General features: G+C 40.4%; 1 protein-coding gene across 2 annotated transcripts in view; it reads right to left on the bottom strand.

Annotated features, from left to right (window-relative positions):
- The window catches only part of atp2c1 (ATPase secretory pathway Ca2+ transporting 1), a 43,811-nt gene that overhangs the window by 6,991 nt on the left and 18,929 nt on the right, over positions 1 to 17,891 (bottom strand). Inside the window, exons 1-19 of one of the 2 annotated variants that reach the window (XM_064344284.1) lie at positions 17,385 to 17,698; positions 15,188 to 15,292; positions 14,680 to 14,796; positions 10,187 to 10,276; positions 10,057 to 10,092; positions 9,736 to 9,797; positions 9,340 to 9,448; positions 8,749 to 8,904; positions 8,175 to 8,243; positions 7,910 to 7,985; positions 7,332 to 7,398; positions 5,549 to 5,673; positions 3,981 to 4,078; positions 2,721 to 2,816; positions 2,530 to 2,619; positions 1,892 to 1,996; positions 1,579 to 1,735; positions 927 to 1,097; positions 412 to 509 (exon numbers count right to left, since the gene is read on the bottom strand). In XM_064344284.1, the coding sequence (XP_064200354.1) occupies positions 412 to 509; positions 927 to 1,097; positions 1,579 to 1,735; positions 1,892 to 1,996; positions 2,530 to 2,619; positions 2,721 to 2,816; positions 3,981 to 4,078; positions 5,549 to 5,673; positions 7,332 to 7,398; positions 7,910 to 7,985; positions 8,175 to 8,243; positions 8,749 to 8,904; positions 9,340 to 9,448; positions 9,736 to 9,797; positions 10,057 to 10,092; positions 10,187 to 10,276; positions 14,680 to 14,796; positions 15,188 to 15,292; positions 17,385 to 17,396 (1,839 nt within the window). In that variant the 5' untranslated portion in view covers positions 17,397 to 17,698. Of the gene's footprint in view, positions 1 to 411; positions 510 to 926; positions 1,098 to 1,578; positions 1,736 to 1,891; positions 1,997 to 2,529; positions 2,620 to 2,720; positions 2,817 to 3,980; positions 4,079 to 5,548; positions 5,674 to 7,331; positions 7,399 to 7,909; positions 7,986 to 8,174; positions 8,244 to 8,748; positions 8,905 to 9,339; positions 9,449 to 9,735; positions 9,798 to 10,056; positions 10,093 to 10,186; positions 10,277 to 14,679; positions 14,797 to 15,187; positions 15,293 to 17,384; positions 17,699 to 17,891 lie in introns of those variants that run through there. The other variant, XM_064344274.1, reaches the window with a different exon arrangement.

Genomic DNA, 17,891 nt, shown 5'->3' with positions numbered 1-17,891 from the left:
ATGCAAATAAACATGCATACTTTCACTCTCTCACACACACACACACACATTAAGAGGACTACTAAACAGATGTTACAATGTTATATCATTTGTGATGTACAAGAAGCTTTGCGTGGATTAAAAAAAAAAACTTTACTTTTAATTTTTGAAAGGGGTATACAAGGGGTCAAATAACATTCAAAGTAACATATTGATTAGGTTAATCACATTAATTGTTCTCACATTGATGTTCACAGTACTATTTCATAATTAGCTTGCTGCTGTGTCCAGGACCATTATGAGCCGTCAGTCTCTCTGTCTGTGGCCAACTATGTCACCCATTTGTCCCAGCATGTCAGTGCGCGAATGTCAATGCGTTCCATACAGTGTATATTTGCATGCATTAAGACTGAAGTATGCATAGCGTCATACCCGGGAAACTATATGTGACAGCTGCTGAATGTCCATCTGGTCCACTTCTTCTCCAGAGAGGGACTGGGACCCTTTGGTATACAGGCCCAGTCGGCTGGCTGCAGGAGGATCAGAAAACATAACACTTCATCAGCACAGGGGCCGGGAGGCACAGTCAGTGCAAGCGTCTCAGACGCCTCCACTTCAGACTAAGTGTGAGTTCACTTGTCATTTTTGCTTGCTATGATGATACAATGGAAAACCCATGATAAAACCACATCAAGATCTGAATACCATATTAAAACTAAATAAAATGTAAAGCATTGAAACATAAAAGTAGCAGCAGGTTGAAAATAAAGCTGTTTTGAAGGCAGCTGTAATGTGAATTGTGTACCACTGACATGGGCATTCATCACTAAGCCTTGAAAACAGCATGCTCAAGACATGGTAGGTACAGAATGAAATGCATGGTCTGGGGGGTGCATCTGAGGCCAGGCTGACTGGTCAGACACAGAGAGGCAAGACCACAAACATACCAATAGACACAGCGGTCTCCTGGGAGTCTCCGGTGATCATCTTGATGGCCACACCCGAGCTGACGAGCGCGCCCACTGCTTCTTTTACCCCTTCTCTGGGGGGGTCGATGATGCCCACAAGTCCCAGGAAAGTGAGAGTTCCCAATTCAGATCCCGACGCAAATGCCAGCACTGCATGATTGGGACCAAGACCTCTCCAGTCAAATAAACGTCATCCTAACGCCATCCATTATGTTTAGGCATTAAATATTGTTGTTTCATTAACCCATTATTCTGACATGACTGGATGTTGCCTCGTGGAAATAAACACTATTTGTACAGACTAACGCTGTGTACATTCCACTAGGTACAGTAGGTACTGGAGAAGACAATCGTTTAATATGAGACTGTTGCCTCCATTGTCAGAATTACAGCATTGAGTGAAGTGTTTTCAGATGAAGCAGTAATTTGTTTCACGATGCATTGTGAATAATTAAGCCAAATAATTAAGCCAAACTTAATTATTCACAGATTTATCATAGCCAATGGACTGTGTTGAGTATTAAAAAAGTGGCCACAAAGACATAGTGGGTTTCAGTGGAACTTCAGGCAACCAAATCTGAATGCAGAAAGAGCAGAACCTTAATTATTATGCAACAGATCAATGACCTACCTCTCAGACCAGCTGTGCCCATGTAGCTCTTTTGTTGCTGGTACAGCTCCCTCTGCTGGCTGGTCAGCGGCAGTGTCACCCCTTTGCTGTTGTAGGAACTGCAGAAGCGAATAACTTGTTCGTAGGCACCTTTCAAGTAGTATGTTCCCGGTTTGTCCTTTGATTTTGTCATAAAAATAACCATGAGAAAAACAAACAATAAGAAAACCTCAGTACAAATTGAATATGTACACCAAACCTTTGCCAACAGTTTCACTTGCACTACATCCACTGTTGCAAAGACTGACTTCCATTCATCTGAATTTCTGCTAACCTGCTGAGTTTGGTGGACAGAGCGGACGGCCATCCACTTCTGCTCTGAGGAGAAAGGGTGCTCCTCTCTTCGGATGTACTCCTGATTGACCCCCTCCAATCCCATCTGCAGCAAAAAAAACAAAACCACCAAATCATATTAGTAACACTCCACAACCACCGTAGAACCCTGTGTACAGCTTGCTCTAAAAAAGCCGAACCAGTGTATGAGCAGTCACTCCCACCCCTCTGTAAAAACAGGCACAGGAAAACACCACAGAAATATACTGCTATATAAAAGTCACCCCTTGAGCCCCTCAAGATCCCAAAAGCAGTGTCACACTGTGCCTGCTGAATTTGCCCCGAGTTTTTGGAACAGCAAATACTTCCTTCCGTTCAATTCTCATGGGCCCCACTGAGCAACCAATGAAACCGATTATTTGTCTGTATTGCTAATTTGTTCAGAGGATTCACTACAATTCACACTGATTTTTGTGAATTGATTTTTTAGAATTGTTTAATAAGTCCAATCATTACCACAATCTTGCATTTTGGCTAATTTTCTTGAAAAGCACAGGACTGACATGTGCATGAATATGCATATCAAGTCTATCCTCCACTGGCTAGCCCAGAGTCAATGGTGGAAGACAGACACATTACCTTCATGGCCAGGGCAATGAGTGCTCCTTCTGTGGGACGTCCCATGAGTGTGTTGTTCCTGATGACGGCATCGTTGCAGATGCAGCCAGCCTAGACGATCGGAAAATAAAGAGTTTGTGATTGGAACATCGTTCTTTTAGCTTTTAATGTTTTTAGCTCACATGGTCAGAACAGCCAGTGTCCACACTCACCTCCACTATTTTAGTGACGGATGAATTGGAGAAGCCGTGGACCACTTCTCCGTCCAGCAGAACCTCTCCGGCGTTGTTGTAGCCGACGCCCGTGACCTGTGAGGATGGGGCAATAACAGTACAGCTTTGCTGGCTTGTTTCTGGAGACACTTATGCTGAAACCACACTATACGCGGCAACGGCCGCTTGTCGCCGCGCCGCGTCCCCACAATCGGCTGTTTGTGGGCGTGTCACCTATATTTGACAGACAGTTGTGTTCGTTAAATGTTGACCGGGTTTAATATCGTGTTTCATATTCATTGTCATGTCTGTATAAAAATCATTTTTGTAGTAACCTAGATCTAAAAGATGTTAGTCAGCTGCCTAGCTAGGCTGTTTAATGTCTACAACCAACAACAAAAACATTGTCTGACGAATTAGCCAGATAATTCCTTTAAAGTTGTATCTGATTAGCTAGCTAGGTGGCTGGTAGAAACGAACAACTAGCAACTAATACATTAGGAAGATTTTTTTTGTTTGTTATTGTTTGTTGTTACTACACATTAGTTAGCCTAGCTAGGCAGCTTATTAACATTTTCAGAGCTAGATTACTGCAAAAATGATTTTTATTCAGACTGGACAGTGATAGTAGCTAACGGCGATAACTACATTGCAGAGCCACCGACTTTTCTCCACGCTATTTCCTCTTATCAGTGTCTCTGTAGGAGATTTTATTAAGTCGGGAAACCCGATGTGGAAATTACGAGTTAGGTCCTCCATTGTGGAACGATAGAATGTGGAACTAAAATTAGAAAAAAATAGGGACAATTTACTTGACGGATCATTATATCACATCAGATTGGTTACCGCGACGCGGCGAGGGGGTCAAAGTTGAATTTTTGCCGCGCGGCGGCGCCGCATATAGTGTGGTTTCAGCATTACTCTGGCAATGGGACAAGCCTAATATTATGATGGGTCATTCAAACGGGGAATGGACGATGAAGGCTCCCTTCAAACAGCGTTTTTAACAGTGCTTGAGGAAACATCCCACACTGCACAGATGTTTTATAGTGAACAATGTGCCATTTCCCTTCAGACTATACACTTACAAGCATTTCTTGGTCAAATACATTCTAACATATTTTAAACCAGACTTATGCCAATACAGCCATTTTAAAACCCAGTTATTTTTTAATCAAATTTGGAATCCAGTGTGGAAACAGGACGAGCTCCAGGCCGGGATCATGCATGCATCATCATGCTCTGCCCGGTCTCTCTTACCTCTGCGTGGAGCCCGTCGGAGGTGAACAGATGAGTGACCGTCATCTCGTTCTTCGTCAGGGTCCCCGTCTTGTCTGAGCAGATCACATTGCAGCAGCCTGTATGATCAAAGAGCAGACCTGGTGTTAAAAGACGAAGCGTCCAACAGCACCAGCAGTGAGGCACAGACCCACAGAGAACAGGCCCGAGAGAGAACACATTCACTACTCCGCCCTTCCCCACCCACTTCTTTCAAAGGACTGTATTTTATAACATCACAAAAGGTTGGACAAATCAAAGTGCAATGCAAACAGCTCAACAGAGACAAGGCATCACAAATAAACCGCCCATTCAATACAATGCCCTACTGTCTCAAATACAGCCCAAGCACATGACAGACAGGACACAAGACTGAATTAATGGCAACCACGCTCTGAGACTGCTACGCTCAAGGACGAAGTACCAGCATGACATAAAAACCCATATTTATACTAATAAATATGAATAAACACTACAAAACGACATAGTAATGTGGATATTATTATACCAAGCACATACTATACCAACTACTGCAAAGCTATATTTAGACATAAACATTAAAGAATGTTGAACAACAGGTGCCTAACCCTAGGTGCCCTTAACCCCCCATTGGATTGTGTTCTTATGGGACTGCAGTGTCCTAAACTTTATTTTAGCACATCACGTTTCACAGGCACAGTGCAGGAAGACCGTGCCGGCAGTGGCTAGAGGATTTCTGGGTTTGGGCCATGTTTCTTCGGCAGCTAATGGAGCATGAAATTGTAATCACTGTAATTTTTCCCTCCACGCAGCCCGTAGCGTGACAAACCAGGGGTGCAACTGAGGAGCGGCAACTTGGGTTCTGCTACCCCGGTGTTGCCCAAAAAATGTTGGAATTAATCTGAAAGTTATATATTGCCTGATCTTGTAGAAGAATGAAAGGAGAACTTTCAAGCATACAGTATGATTTCATCACAGAATAAAGCATGTTTACACTCAATTAAGCAAGCAAGCACACATACACACACGGACACACAAAATATTTTGTGAGTTTTACTATATTACCTGTGATTTCCATCATAAGGGGACACCATTGAAACAGTAAATAAATATCATGATTATCTCTAGGGGCTATGCATTTATCCAGGGAACCATAAGGAGCATATGTTGCATACATTATCCATTTGTGCAGCTGGACATTAACAGGTGAAATTTAGTTGTAAATAGCTTCTTGGGAACTACATGGGAATCCATCCTTCAATGGTCTGGCTACAACATAAATTCCTTAATCACAACACCACTATATAAATCAGAAAACATGCATAAATAAATAAAAAAAGACAATCATTAAAGTGGACATCTTGGGACCTCTGCAAAAATACCAGAGACCTTCTGACAGGGGACATACATACAAGAACTTACTGCTGTTTCACACACTATACAGCCATATCCTTTGACTGCTTTGTATTGCGTGTACTCATCTCAGAAAGAACGGATTACATGCATTAGTATTCAAGAGCCTGTTGCTAGAAGCAGCACTGTCTGTGAGCTCAGTTGATGAGCCAGCATACCCAGTGTTTCAACGATGGGGAGCTTCTTGATAATGGCGCGTTTCTTGACCATCCGCATAACACCCAGCGCTAGTGTGACGGTCACCACGATGGGGAGCCCTTCTGGGATGGCTGCCACCGCCAGGCTGTGGGGAGCATGGCAATTACTGAGACAATGCACTCTCACCCAACCCTATCACCACCCCCAACACACTCCCATAACTCATATAAGGGTGTGATTCACTGTATACGTGCCTATGAATGGCATTTGAACAAGGCCAACAACTGCTGGTATTGGGGTCAGCTCCAGACTCTCAATCTCTGACAAAGCATCTGGTCAGCTGTGTTAACTGCCTGTGCTTCCTTCAGGCTGACTGGTGCTAGCATACTTCTGGAACTGGCAATGATGAACCATTTGGTTGGTTAAAAATAATGCTTACTGAAGGCTTACTGAACTATCAAATGCTTACTGAACTACCAAATTTATTCATGTTATTTACCACGACAACCACTTGACATATTTGAACTTGTATGTGAACATAAGCTAGCTACAATAACCACGTTTTCCACTAACGATAACCAAATTTGTTTTCCTGAAGTTATTTCACCTCTATTTTGATCAGTAGTAGGGAAGGCAAGGAGATCGGCAAGGCATACATTTAACCTGTCCTATTAGAGCTCCATGTAACTGCTGCAGAACCCTGTGAAATAGTCACACTCCCCAAGTTTCATCCAATTTCCCAAAGGTGTTGAGCTTTACAGTATGAATAAATGCTCTTTGGAATACAGTACTTTTGCTCACATTAAGCCTCCAAAGGTAGGACTGGGAGACTTAACGTGGATACAGATATCATATCATCAGCTGTAGCCTCATTTTTCACTTTCATAATTACGGATCTGTGTAGTTTCAATTCTGTTTTCTTCCAGTTCTGTGTTTTGCTAATATTTCAATGGTCAGTAACTACATCAGTGGGTTTTTTTCATTAATTGCGATCACATTGACCCAAGTGGTGTTTTTCAATTTCCAACCAAGAAGTGACTGCAAACTGCAAGTAAATAAAGTTCATTTAGAGATATTTCAGTGTTTAAATAATTGGCATCATCCCATCCCCCTATACTGTTTGAATAACAGCATCCATCTTAATTTCCATAAATTAATCCTTTAATCCAGTCACTGTGACCGTTTCTCAAACCAGAAACAAATATGGTGCTCAAGGAGTTATGTGACACAATTAATTTAAAAAACCCACTGATGTAGTAACTAACCATTGGAATATTAGCAAAACACAGAACTGGAAGAAAACAGAATTGAAACTACACAGATCCGTAATTATGAAAGTGAAAAATGAGGCTACAGCTGATGATATTATATCTGTATCCACATTAAGTCTCCCAGTCCTACCTTTGGAGGATTAACATCCGACATGACCTCCAGAGCTCTCTAAACAAATCCTAAAAAACAACTCATTGAGCTCGACCTGCTGGTTAAATTGGCAAATTGCCTCTGTTACAGTTGTAATTATTCAAATCAAGTGGTTAAGTGCAAAATTGAAAGGGGAAACTCCATGACTACTTACTCTATGACTACTCTGTGATTACTAAGGATTGGCCACTCATTGTCCTAAGACCAGCATTTGACCAATAAGCAAATTCATACAAGTCAAAGCCAACCAGAAGGGTCAGCAATCCTGCTGCCATTCATGAACACATATGTTAACAGCCTAATCATGTTCTGTTTGCACTGTTACATACACAGTTGTACATTTGAAAAGAGGGAAAATGTTGTTATATTTGAATGTCTTACCTGACACCAATGGTGAACATATCTAATATATGTTTTCCCTGAAGCCATCCAACAAGCATGATGACTCCTGAAACAGGCAAGGAACCCATTCAAAAGGTCAGGAAAGGAGTCAGATCAAAAGGTCAAGAAGTGTGAACGGACAAGTTATAGACATGTACTAATGACAAATTAACACATTAAAAATACATATGAATAATTTTAAGGACATGCAATAATATTGGTGTTTTACCAGTGCCTAAAAAAACAAACTTATGTCTATTGGCCCCAAGATGAGATTTGAGCTCAAGCTTCATAATACAGAGTGCTGAATAATAAAGTAAGCAAGTTAAAATATTTTACTGATAAATAAAACTAATAAGTTTGTGTCACTGCTCATTTACTTCTTGGTTACAATTCTGCGGTAAAGTACAACAGGGCAGCTATCAGTATCGACCAATACGGGCAGCCAGATAACAGTTATTGATATCGGTGCCAAAATTTCCATATTGTGATTCCTAATAATTGCATCTATATACATACAAATATACCCATATATAGTTTAAGTATAATTTACACCATTTTAGAACATGAAAGCTTACCTATGATACCAAAAGAATAGAGGGATAGCTGCTTTCCAAGAAGATCCATGCTTTTTTGTAAAGGGGTTTTTGGGGCCTGTTAAATTAAAATAAAAACACAATAATGAACTATGATACAAGAAACATATCTCAGTCTTTTGAACAGGATAAGCTGAAATCAAAAATATCCTGCCACGTTAAATCCATGCGACCACATCAGTTTAATGTCACTATATACGCTCCTGAATATGCGCAAAAGCAGTTTTTAAAAAAACTGATAACATACCTCTTCTGCTTGCATCATCTTGAAGACCTCGCCAAACTCCGAGTTTTCTCCAGTTCCAATGACAATGCCCTACAAAAACAATGCAAAGGACAAAACTCAGAAGTCAACGTACTGTTTTTCCTCACTGTGGAGTACGTACTTTTCTCTAATCTCCTTTTCTTTCCCTCTCTAATGCATGACAGGTAGTTTAGCATTGAAATTTAAAATTTGAGCATTCAAAATGCTTATCGTTTGAGCACTGAGCATTCAGTCAAAATGATAAAAATGAAAATGTTATTGGCAGAGAAAGAGGTGGTGGAGTAGTGGCTTATAGGCTTGGTTTTAAAACAAATTAACAGGCTTAGTATCAATACCCGCAATGGTGAAAATAGAAGTCGATTCTTATGTAAAACAGCAAATCCTACAAACAGGAGTGTCAAACCATCTTCCTCTCAGCACAGTTCTTGAAGAAAAACCTACTCAACACTGTTATACATCTAAAAGGTGAAATATTTTTCAAATATGTACCCAATATTCTAGAAATTTCTATCAGTGAAGTAACCTATGTCTGCTGTTTAAGGGGCAGGGGCAGTACCTTCGCTTTGCCACAGCGCACCAGAGTTCCCATGAAGGCCACATTGCTGCGGGAGGTTATGTCCCCATTTGTGGCTGCAGGCTGGGGAGCTGAGGACTTGGGGCAGGGGGCGGTCTCTCCTGTTAGACTCGACTCGTCTATCGACAGGTCAGCCGCCTGAGAGGGGTGAATTGGAACAGGGAATAGTTACGCACTGAGGAAGGTCACTTTCACCTGCGGTTAAGACCAAATTCTATTTTTGAAACAGACTTCTCCAGAGACAGATTCAAGCTAGTGCTCAAAATGCTCTCATAATCCTCCATTTGAAAGAACAAATAAAGCAGCTTCGGAACTGCTGTGTACTCTGGTGTATTGGTAAATTAGTTATTCTGCATGCTCGCTACATTACTGTACCACATAAAAACGATTCCAAGTGGTTGAAATAACCAAGAAATTACACATCACCAGTATGCAATTTTTCATCTTTGTCATTGTTTCCATGGCTATAGTTTTAGACAGGTAACGATCTAAAATTTCCTCTTAAAAACATTAGTGAATGTAAAAAACATTAGGAGGATGGGAGACATTGCGGGCAGACTGGAGGGAACGTACCTCAAAGAGACGCAGGTCGGCTGGGACCCTCTCTCCCACAGACAGGCAGACTGTGTCCCCTGGGACCAGCTCACGTGCCAGAAGGTGCTCCATGTGCCCCTGCCGCACACTGAATATGGCCGCAGCAGATGGAGGATAGAGACACAGAGAGAGAGAGAGAGAAACAGACAGACAGACAGTCAGACAGAGAGACAGAGAGAGAGAGAGAGAGATGTATTGGCCTTGTATACGTATGTAGACGTATAACCACTCATTTGCTGCCTGTGTCCTTTAAAAATGAACCCAATGGAGACAGCAGTAAACCATAGTAGTATACACATGTGCTGCATTTCTTCTGTGCTTCTTATGTGTTGCTCTGTCTAATCCAAAGCCACTGGCAGAGATGGAACCACTCACCAGTGGCATTCAGGAGGCACCAGTTTCCCCAGCTCCTCCAGGGACTTCTCAGAGCGATACTCCTGCAAAGCAGAGCGAGCAGAGCTGAGGCCACCTCCGGAGCAGGAGCGCTCTCCACAGATCAAGCCAATCAAGCTAATCTTCGCAAATGTTCTCCAGAGAGATGCGTCTCATAGACACACTATAGTTCTGCATTTCCTCTGGTCTAATTTCAGAACAAGTGTCCCTCCAAAAAAAGAATCTATTATTTCAAAGAATGTCTCTTTTTATACTGACACCATAGTAAACAGAACTGCATTTGAAATGGGAAAATGGCCTTACCTGAACAAAGGCAACAGTAACAACAATAATAATGGCCTGTTCGGGAAAAAGGAAAAGAAAGAGGGTTAAGTCTGTCAGAAACATACAAACGTAAGGAACGTAAAACAAAAGCAAGAGACGCTGCCCTTACCACGGTGATGCTGACGGCATCGTCAATCTGTCGCATTAGCACGCTGATGACAGCGGATGCCAGCAGCAACAGGATGAGGGGATCTTTAAACTGTACAAAACAGAGGAGAGGAGGGCGTAAGAAAGGATAGTGTCCCACACAGTGTCGGTGAATGGAATCACTGCCGTGATATCTATTGCACTGCGTAATGAAATCTGCATTTTAAGGGGCGTCACTCAGCGCTGTGGTGTGGTAGCAGCACCACCTGCTGAAAACCGCCTGGCTCATTCAGCTGTAGCCCTGGAAATATCTGCTTGCTTGGATAGAGGTTCACCCACCATCTCAGTTCAGACTAAGACTACAGATGACATTTTTGATGAGTGATATTTCATAAACGCTTTCAATGTGACAGCGATCTGCTGTTCTACTACAAAAAGCAAATTCCATTTCGTAAAATGTCCAAAGCCTACCTCTACTTAATATTTACTCACAATAATCCAGGACTAGGGATTTTTAATTTGTAATTACTAAATATATTACATCAAATAATCCTGACAAAGGCAATGAGGTAAATTGGCCATGGTGGTATTCCAAAATAAGAGAATGTTCTCAGTTTATTCCAAATTGAACATTAATTTATGGCCCCAGGGTAACAGTGACTGCTAAGCAAATCCATTCTAAAAAGACTGTAATGTCTCAATCATCCCATTGGGGTCACTAGCTAGACAAAGAAATGATAGCAGCAGCCAGCGTAATATTTCCTACTACCGTCAGATGGCACGGAGTGACACCCAAAGGACCAACCCTGTTCCTGTACATGAAGAATGCCAGGCCTCTTCACAAGCTGCAATTTAATATATGAAGGGACCCAAAGCAGGTTATTTTCCTCAGCTGAGAATTGCACAATGACTAGTGCTAATTTGCGTGGGGATTCATGTTCATAGATTTTTATGTCTTTGGCAACCAGCATTTAGGGTAAATACACTACAGAAATGTGATTATTTCCTTTGACTCTGTAATCAGACCCGCAAACTCATCAGGGGTGAAAAAGGTGACAAAGATGTGAACCCCCTAGGGGGGTCCGGGGGCATCCCCCCCCGGGAAGAACATTTTTAAAATATCAGCTTTAAAATGTGGATTTACAGTAGATTTTAGCATGAGGATATAGGGAAAAACTCAGCCTAGAATTAATGTAATCTTACTGCTAATGTCCGCCTTACATTACAAAAGTAATGTACGGGGGACATCAGTTCAGGGCACTTCAAAAAATCTTTTTTTTTTTTTTTTAAGTCAAGAGAGTGCAGAGCTGGGTCCAAAATTGTATTAAAATGCATTGCATCCACTATACAATAAAGTTGATCAAACAAAACAAAAACACAATATGCACAACAACTGACAAATCAAATGGAAAACACAACTTATGTTATATTTTGGTAGAGAGAGAAAGAGAGGGAGTTTTTATAGTGGCAATATGGTGTGGCAACCTGTGTGTTCTATTACACACATTATTTAACTGACTAGTAGCCTACTGTTAGTTTAACTTAAGGCACAGTGGCACATAATCCTGTGCCTAAACGAGGAAAAGCAACAGTCTAGAACTGCAGGATGAAATTGTTATGAAGCAGAAAGCAGGAAAAAAACAAAAAACAAGTGAGGCAGCTCAGAGGGGGGCTTAATGCTGTGTGCTACTTTCACACTGCTAAAAATACTGCAGAGAATTTACCAAAAAAAGAATAAATCTGTTTTTCCAGCTCTCGCTTTGAGCGAGCTTGACATTCATAGTTAACATATGATCAAGTGTTCAGGAGGAAAATTGATTCTGACACAAAAAGTGTAATGCAGTTGAAAAGAAATGGGTACATCCGCTGTGCTGCAGCATCAACACAGATGAAAGGTCAGGCTCTGTGCTGCATTTAATGGCGGGCAAGTGAAAAACATGGTCCCCTGAGAAGCCTTCCCAATTTGCAGTGCTTAAAGGACGCAACTGCACCGAGCTTCCAATCATGACACAGAAAATTACCTGTTCTGGCAGCATTCCCTTTCAGAATAAGGGGCAACACAATTTGGTGAACACTATGGCTGGTTGGTTTGAAATGATTTTTGAAGGGTAAATCTCTCCCACATGCGCGCACACACACACACACGCATGCATCACATTACCGTTTCAAGATGTGTGAATTCAGAAGCTAGAGCAAAATAAGTAAAACTGTTTTGACTGCTGGAAAAGTATCTATATTGATTTCTGTTCACACGTTTATGTATAGCGCTGCTATTTGTTTTGCTATTATTATTATTATTAATTTTTTTTTTTGCTATTCTGTATTTTGATGACAAATGTTCAGAGCTTATTATTTTTAAGATTATTTATTGCTTACAATGAGAATTGATTTTTATAGCCAGCAAGCTGGGTGTAGGCTATATGTTGTTGAAAATGCAGTGAGAAATATACAACGCACTGCAGGTGACTAGGAATACGTTGTGACTTGAATAATCACATTTGTGCAACAAATAATGTTACATCTTTAGCAGACATCTCACACGCCTATCGAAAGTGAATCTTTTGGACATTGTCACAGACCAAACTGGCAAAACTGGATAAAGGATACAAGTTCGAGCAAGTGGGTGAGTGAGCTCCTGACAACATGGTAGTTGCCTAATAGATATTATCGTAAGGTGGCACTTTCCGTTTCTAGCTTGCCAACTAGTCCTCACAACAAAAAAAGGGAGAGGGACAAAGGTATACATTTCAAGCAAACTTTTTATTTGGTAACTGAACTGGCTAGCTAGTTCGACATCTATTTGACACAGGTGGAAATGCGATCTAACTAGCGATCACACCAAGTTATATGCTGTGTACATGGGCAGACTTGTCGAATATAAGCTAAGCCCAAATACCTAGCCAATGTGACATATACGCTCCCTTCATAGGCTGTTCCATTTGCTAGAGTAACTTGAAGCTAAGAAACGTAGCTGTCTCCAAAGGCAGTTGCCTACTTGGTCGACGAAGTAGCTGCCCAAGTAGGCAGTTGCCTTCAAAATGGAACAAAGCCTACATTTAGCCAAGATCCAGGGCACTGCTATCCTGTAGTCACTGATGGCCAGGATAAATCCAATTCTATGTTAATTCTATGTAACAAGGCTGTCTGTTCATAGCTTTTTTGCCTTTAAATGGGAAGAAGGCCCCAAAAAGTAGCAGGCAGCTCTGCAGCAGGCTTTTACAAAATCGAGGCAATTTATATTGTGGTCAGTATTACCATGTACTCCAATAACACTCATATGGATTTGGAAACCATATTTCTCATGCCTTCTCTTCCATTAAGGAAGGGGAATCTAACTGATTACTGTAATTTCATCATTTCCTCACCATTAATATTTTAAATATTGATTTTTTTTTTATTGTTTTACTTTTTTGCACAAGAGACTGCAGATTCAGCATATACTGTATCCATTGCTGAAGAGCCATACTACAGAATATTTCTGGAAAGGTATAATTTACGAAATGAAGTCAGGGGAATTGGCAACAAAAAAAAACGTATGACTGTATGTTACACTGTAAAACTCATACTGCACATATGTAATTAAATTAGATGTATTTTTACTGTGGTTCGTAAAGTCATAAGCATGTCTAATCCAATAAAAGCCGGAAAAACCAGAACCACCAATTAAAACATTTTTTCATTGTGTCACGTTAACAAAAAGACAATTCAGTTCTGGTTAAAAACGTTAAGTCCTTAACTGGCAGCTCAACATGTTGACGTCAGTGGGAAGCCTCCTTCAGGGAAACGATAGGCAGTAAAATGACGTTACAGGGCTTCTGAGATGAGCCGCATGTTGCAGTTTATTTTCTAAACTGTAACATGCTGCATTTAATGTTTGGCTGCCGAGTGCTGGTACTACTGATAGGACGATTGTGCACGATGTGACACTGATTCATAAATTCATTACCCGCTGCTTCTGGTTAAAGTCCGAGCACACCCACCAAAACAGGAGCAAACATGTCTCAAAAGCTGCTGCAAAACACGGCAGACAATTTAGAGTGAATGTAAAAAACATTGAAGCTTTGAAAATGTAGGAAAGTATCTCAATGGTATATCAAAGTGGTGAACTGCCTTATTATACAAGACATGCCTTATTATATTTCCCTTATAAAGACTTACACTCAAAAAACTTTCACTATTCTTGACATTTTGCTTCTTTCTCGCTACCTAGCCTCTAAGATACACCAAATTAAATAGCCTGCCTCCATGGCAAGCATTTCCAGGAAATTCATCAGTCACAAGCTGTTGCCACATAAAGCACACAGTATGTACAGTAAACAATTAATACCAGGTTCCTTTTGCCAAATAAGTACAGACGTAGGCATTCACCTACCAAGTCAGACCCACCTCCAGACAGGTGTGCCCAGGTACATTAACCAGTGGATGCCCATTTCTTACAAAGGAAACAGGAAAAACCTGGGTTCGCAAGCCAGAGGAAAAGGGGGTTTCGGAGTAAGACCTCGAACCCATGCTCACCTGAGAAATGTACTTCCTCCAGAGTGGCTCATCTTCACTGATATCAAACTCATTCCAGCCATGGTAGGCACGGCGATGGGCCACCTCACTGTTGGTCAAGCCGTACTGCAGGTCAGCCTGGAGGGGCGACACAACAGGGGGAGAACATTAATGAAGAAACGCAGCAGTGTGTCCAAACTATGGCGACACTCACCAAACACTGAATGGAAAGTCTTTCATGATGTTAGAAGGATGTGTTTGTGTGTTTGTAACATGCTTCTTGGTGTGTAAATTTGAGCAGCTGGAGAAAAGGCTTATCTGTTCAATTTCAATAGAGTAATTGTTCCTTGCACAGCTTATCATTACTTAGAACTTGCGATATGATATGTCCTCCAGTGTTACCCTAGTATGAAGCAGCACACAGACGAAACAGAATTTAACAGGACATTAGAGAAAGTGCAAGTCAGTCCCAAAATCTCACTACATTTTCCCTCATCACATTTTATTATAAGGGGTATTCAACTTTTACCTGCAACAAACACGCAACTTCATTCACTGGTAATTCACTGGCTTTTTTCGATGTCAGTACTGGAACCATTGTCTCATCTTCACAGTGGGATAGATCTTCAGCAAGCTGGAACAAAAAATTAGATAACATTACATTTTTAACCTTTGTCAGCCTTGAGTAACATATAGTCAGTGGTCGAAGGAAAAACAAAAAACATGCCTTTGCACAGGCAAAAAATAACCTGCTATACAACGTTTTTGGCAAACAAACTAGATTTTTTATTTGGGAAATCTCTAGTCACAAAAATTAACTACCTGTTAATGTACAAAAAATACCTTTAGTGATAACATTATCATAACATTGCCACAGCGGGTATGAAAAATGTAGCTATATAATTCTAGCTTACCATGGCATGCTGCGGACAAAGTAACATATAAAAAACTAATTCGGAATGCACTTTATTAAACAGAGGACAATCTTGCACATTACCACTACTACTATTTCTTTTTTGATATTCCAGAATTTAATTGGCTACAATACAAAGATGACACGCACAGAAAACAAATGAAACACATCCTAAAAAAAGCTATGAAGAGTGTGATCGTTTTTGACTTTTCATTCAAATGTAGTTTGTCTTTGAATCTCACAATGCTACCAAATTCAGGGTTTCAAAGTCTTGTTACAAAACCAGCCCAATGGCCTATCAAAACCAGCCCAATGGCCAATAAAACCAGCCAAAATCCAGTCCAATACCAAAGCTCAAAATATGCCCCTTCCAAACCATATACACTGCTTTTAAAATCCAACAGCATTACTGTCATTGCCAAATCTCCTGTAATATTTACAATGTAACATTTTATTGCTGCAGTGGGCTATTAAAAACAGGCAGTTTTCTCTAGTTTTTTCTCCAATGATCAGGTGCAGGTGGGAAAAAATAACATGTAACTGGTTAAGGATACTTTATTGTTTGTGTTCTTTTTCAAACTTTCATGTGCGGATCCAGTTTAGTATAAAATGTCACATGATTTTCATTGTCTCACAAAGTGAATTCAGTAACAAATAACCTAAATGTAGCCTATATCGAAGATATCTGTGTTAAAGTCCCACAAAAGCAGAAATGTTGGTGATCTTTTTTTTTTAAACAAGCAGAGTTTTCTCTAAATATTTCTTTCACCAATTCTAAATTTGTCGGTTCACATTTACACGTTGTATCATGTAGGCTAAGCTTGACTTTATCTGCTGAACAGGTTACAATAATTTAATAGTGTCTATTACAATTTAATGGTTGTAATAGGGTTAAAAACTTAAATTTTAAGAATACAATCAGTTGTCACTTCTGAGGAATATAACTACAATTTGAATCCAGTTTCCAGGACTTTTAAGTGGATTCTATAGTATTTGCCATAACCCTACACTGTTTTTACCTGTCTGTGCAGCCTGAACAGTATAGGCTACATTCCCGAAAAGCATTTAATGTTGTTTAAGGTACAAGTAACACCACTGATATAAGAATGGTGCAAACATTGTTTGAGGGAATGTAAAAAAGTTATTTAAATACAGTAAGCTGTCATTTGTGAGGAGCCATTGAATTAAAAGGCTAATTAATATTGTGCCCTAATTTTGAGTGTAAAACAGAAAAGCATTTCAAGACATATTGCAATTCCAAAAATCACTATTCTTGCAGAATAACCCCCTTACAATATGTAAATCCTTCAGTATAGACAATGTTTCTCCCACCCCTACCCATTACAAAGAGAAACCTTTCAATAATATTTAATTAAATTGTTCCAATTTGAGATTTTTCTTCATGCGTTTCATTTTTATAGCTCATCTAAATGCATTGTGGTGGCTAAATATAGCGAGAAATATATGACAGCAGTGGACCAGCAGCAGTCACGGTCACAAAGTCACCACCTAAGTCCTATTCTGAGCCAGGAAAACCCCCAAATTAAAACAAAAAAATACACAATAACAATCAATACAGATTCTACGCATTTTAGTTGGGGTGTTACACACTGAACTTCTGACCACTTCATCCACGTAACAGCCATTTCATGAACCTTTGTTTCGCTTGCCGCTCTTTTCATACATTCAGGTTTTCTGTAAATACATAACTTTTCTATCAAAATGTCATTCCGAAATGTGGTTTGTTAAAAACACCAAAAACAATCTATTTGTGCAGTTCCTACAGGCTATATGGCATAAGAGATTGACTTACTCCGGGTTCCATGGTGAGCAGTGTAATCTCCAGCACGGAGTCCGGCTTCCAGGTGAAACGAGGAGAGACTTAATAGTACATTCAGTAAAAAGACTATTGGAGTGTTAAGTCTCTTACTTCAGCCTGCTTTCTTCCAGAATTATGTGAATGCATATCTTCATTTGTAAATCAACCTCCTCAATGCCTCCTCAACTGAGGTATGTAGGCTCAGATGCGCATCGACGCATTTAAGTTTACAGTCACTGAGTAATACCGGTTTAACTACATTTTCATACAAAGCCAGTGCTCATATGCAGAAAGGTTATTGGAATTATAAGCATGGGGCAGGTCTGAAGTTCAGCCCTGCCATGCAAAAGTTAAATAGAAATGCTGACCACAAACCAACCTGCTCAGCCCACTAGTATTTGTATTTCAATGTACAGTATTAGCTTAAGGCGGATAGAGCCCTGTACAAATATTTGGTAACCGTGACAAAAACAAACAATGATGCCTTTTTCAGGCAGCACA

The sequence above is a fragment of the Anguilla rostrata genome, chromosome 1, assembly GCF_018555375.3.
Source record: "Anguilla rostrata isolate EN2019 chromosome 1, ASM1855537v3, whole genome shotgun sequence".
NCBI lineage: Eukaryota > Metazoa > Chordata > Actinopteri > Anguilliformes > Anguillidae > Anguilla > Anguilla rostrata.
This window is presented reverse-complemented; position numbering and strand designations above follow the sequence as displayed.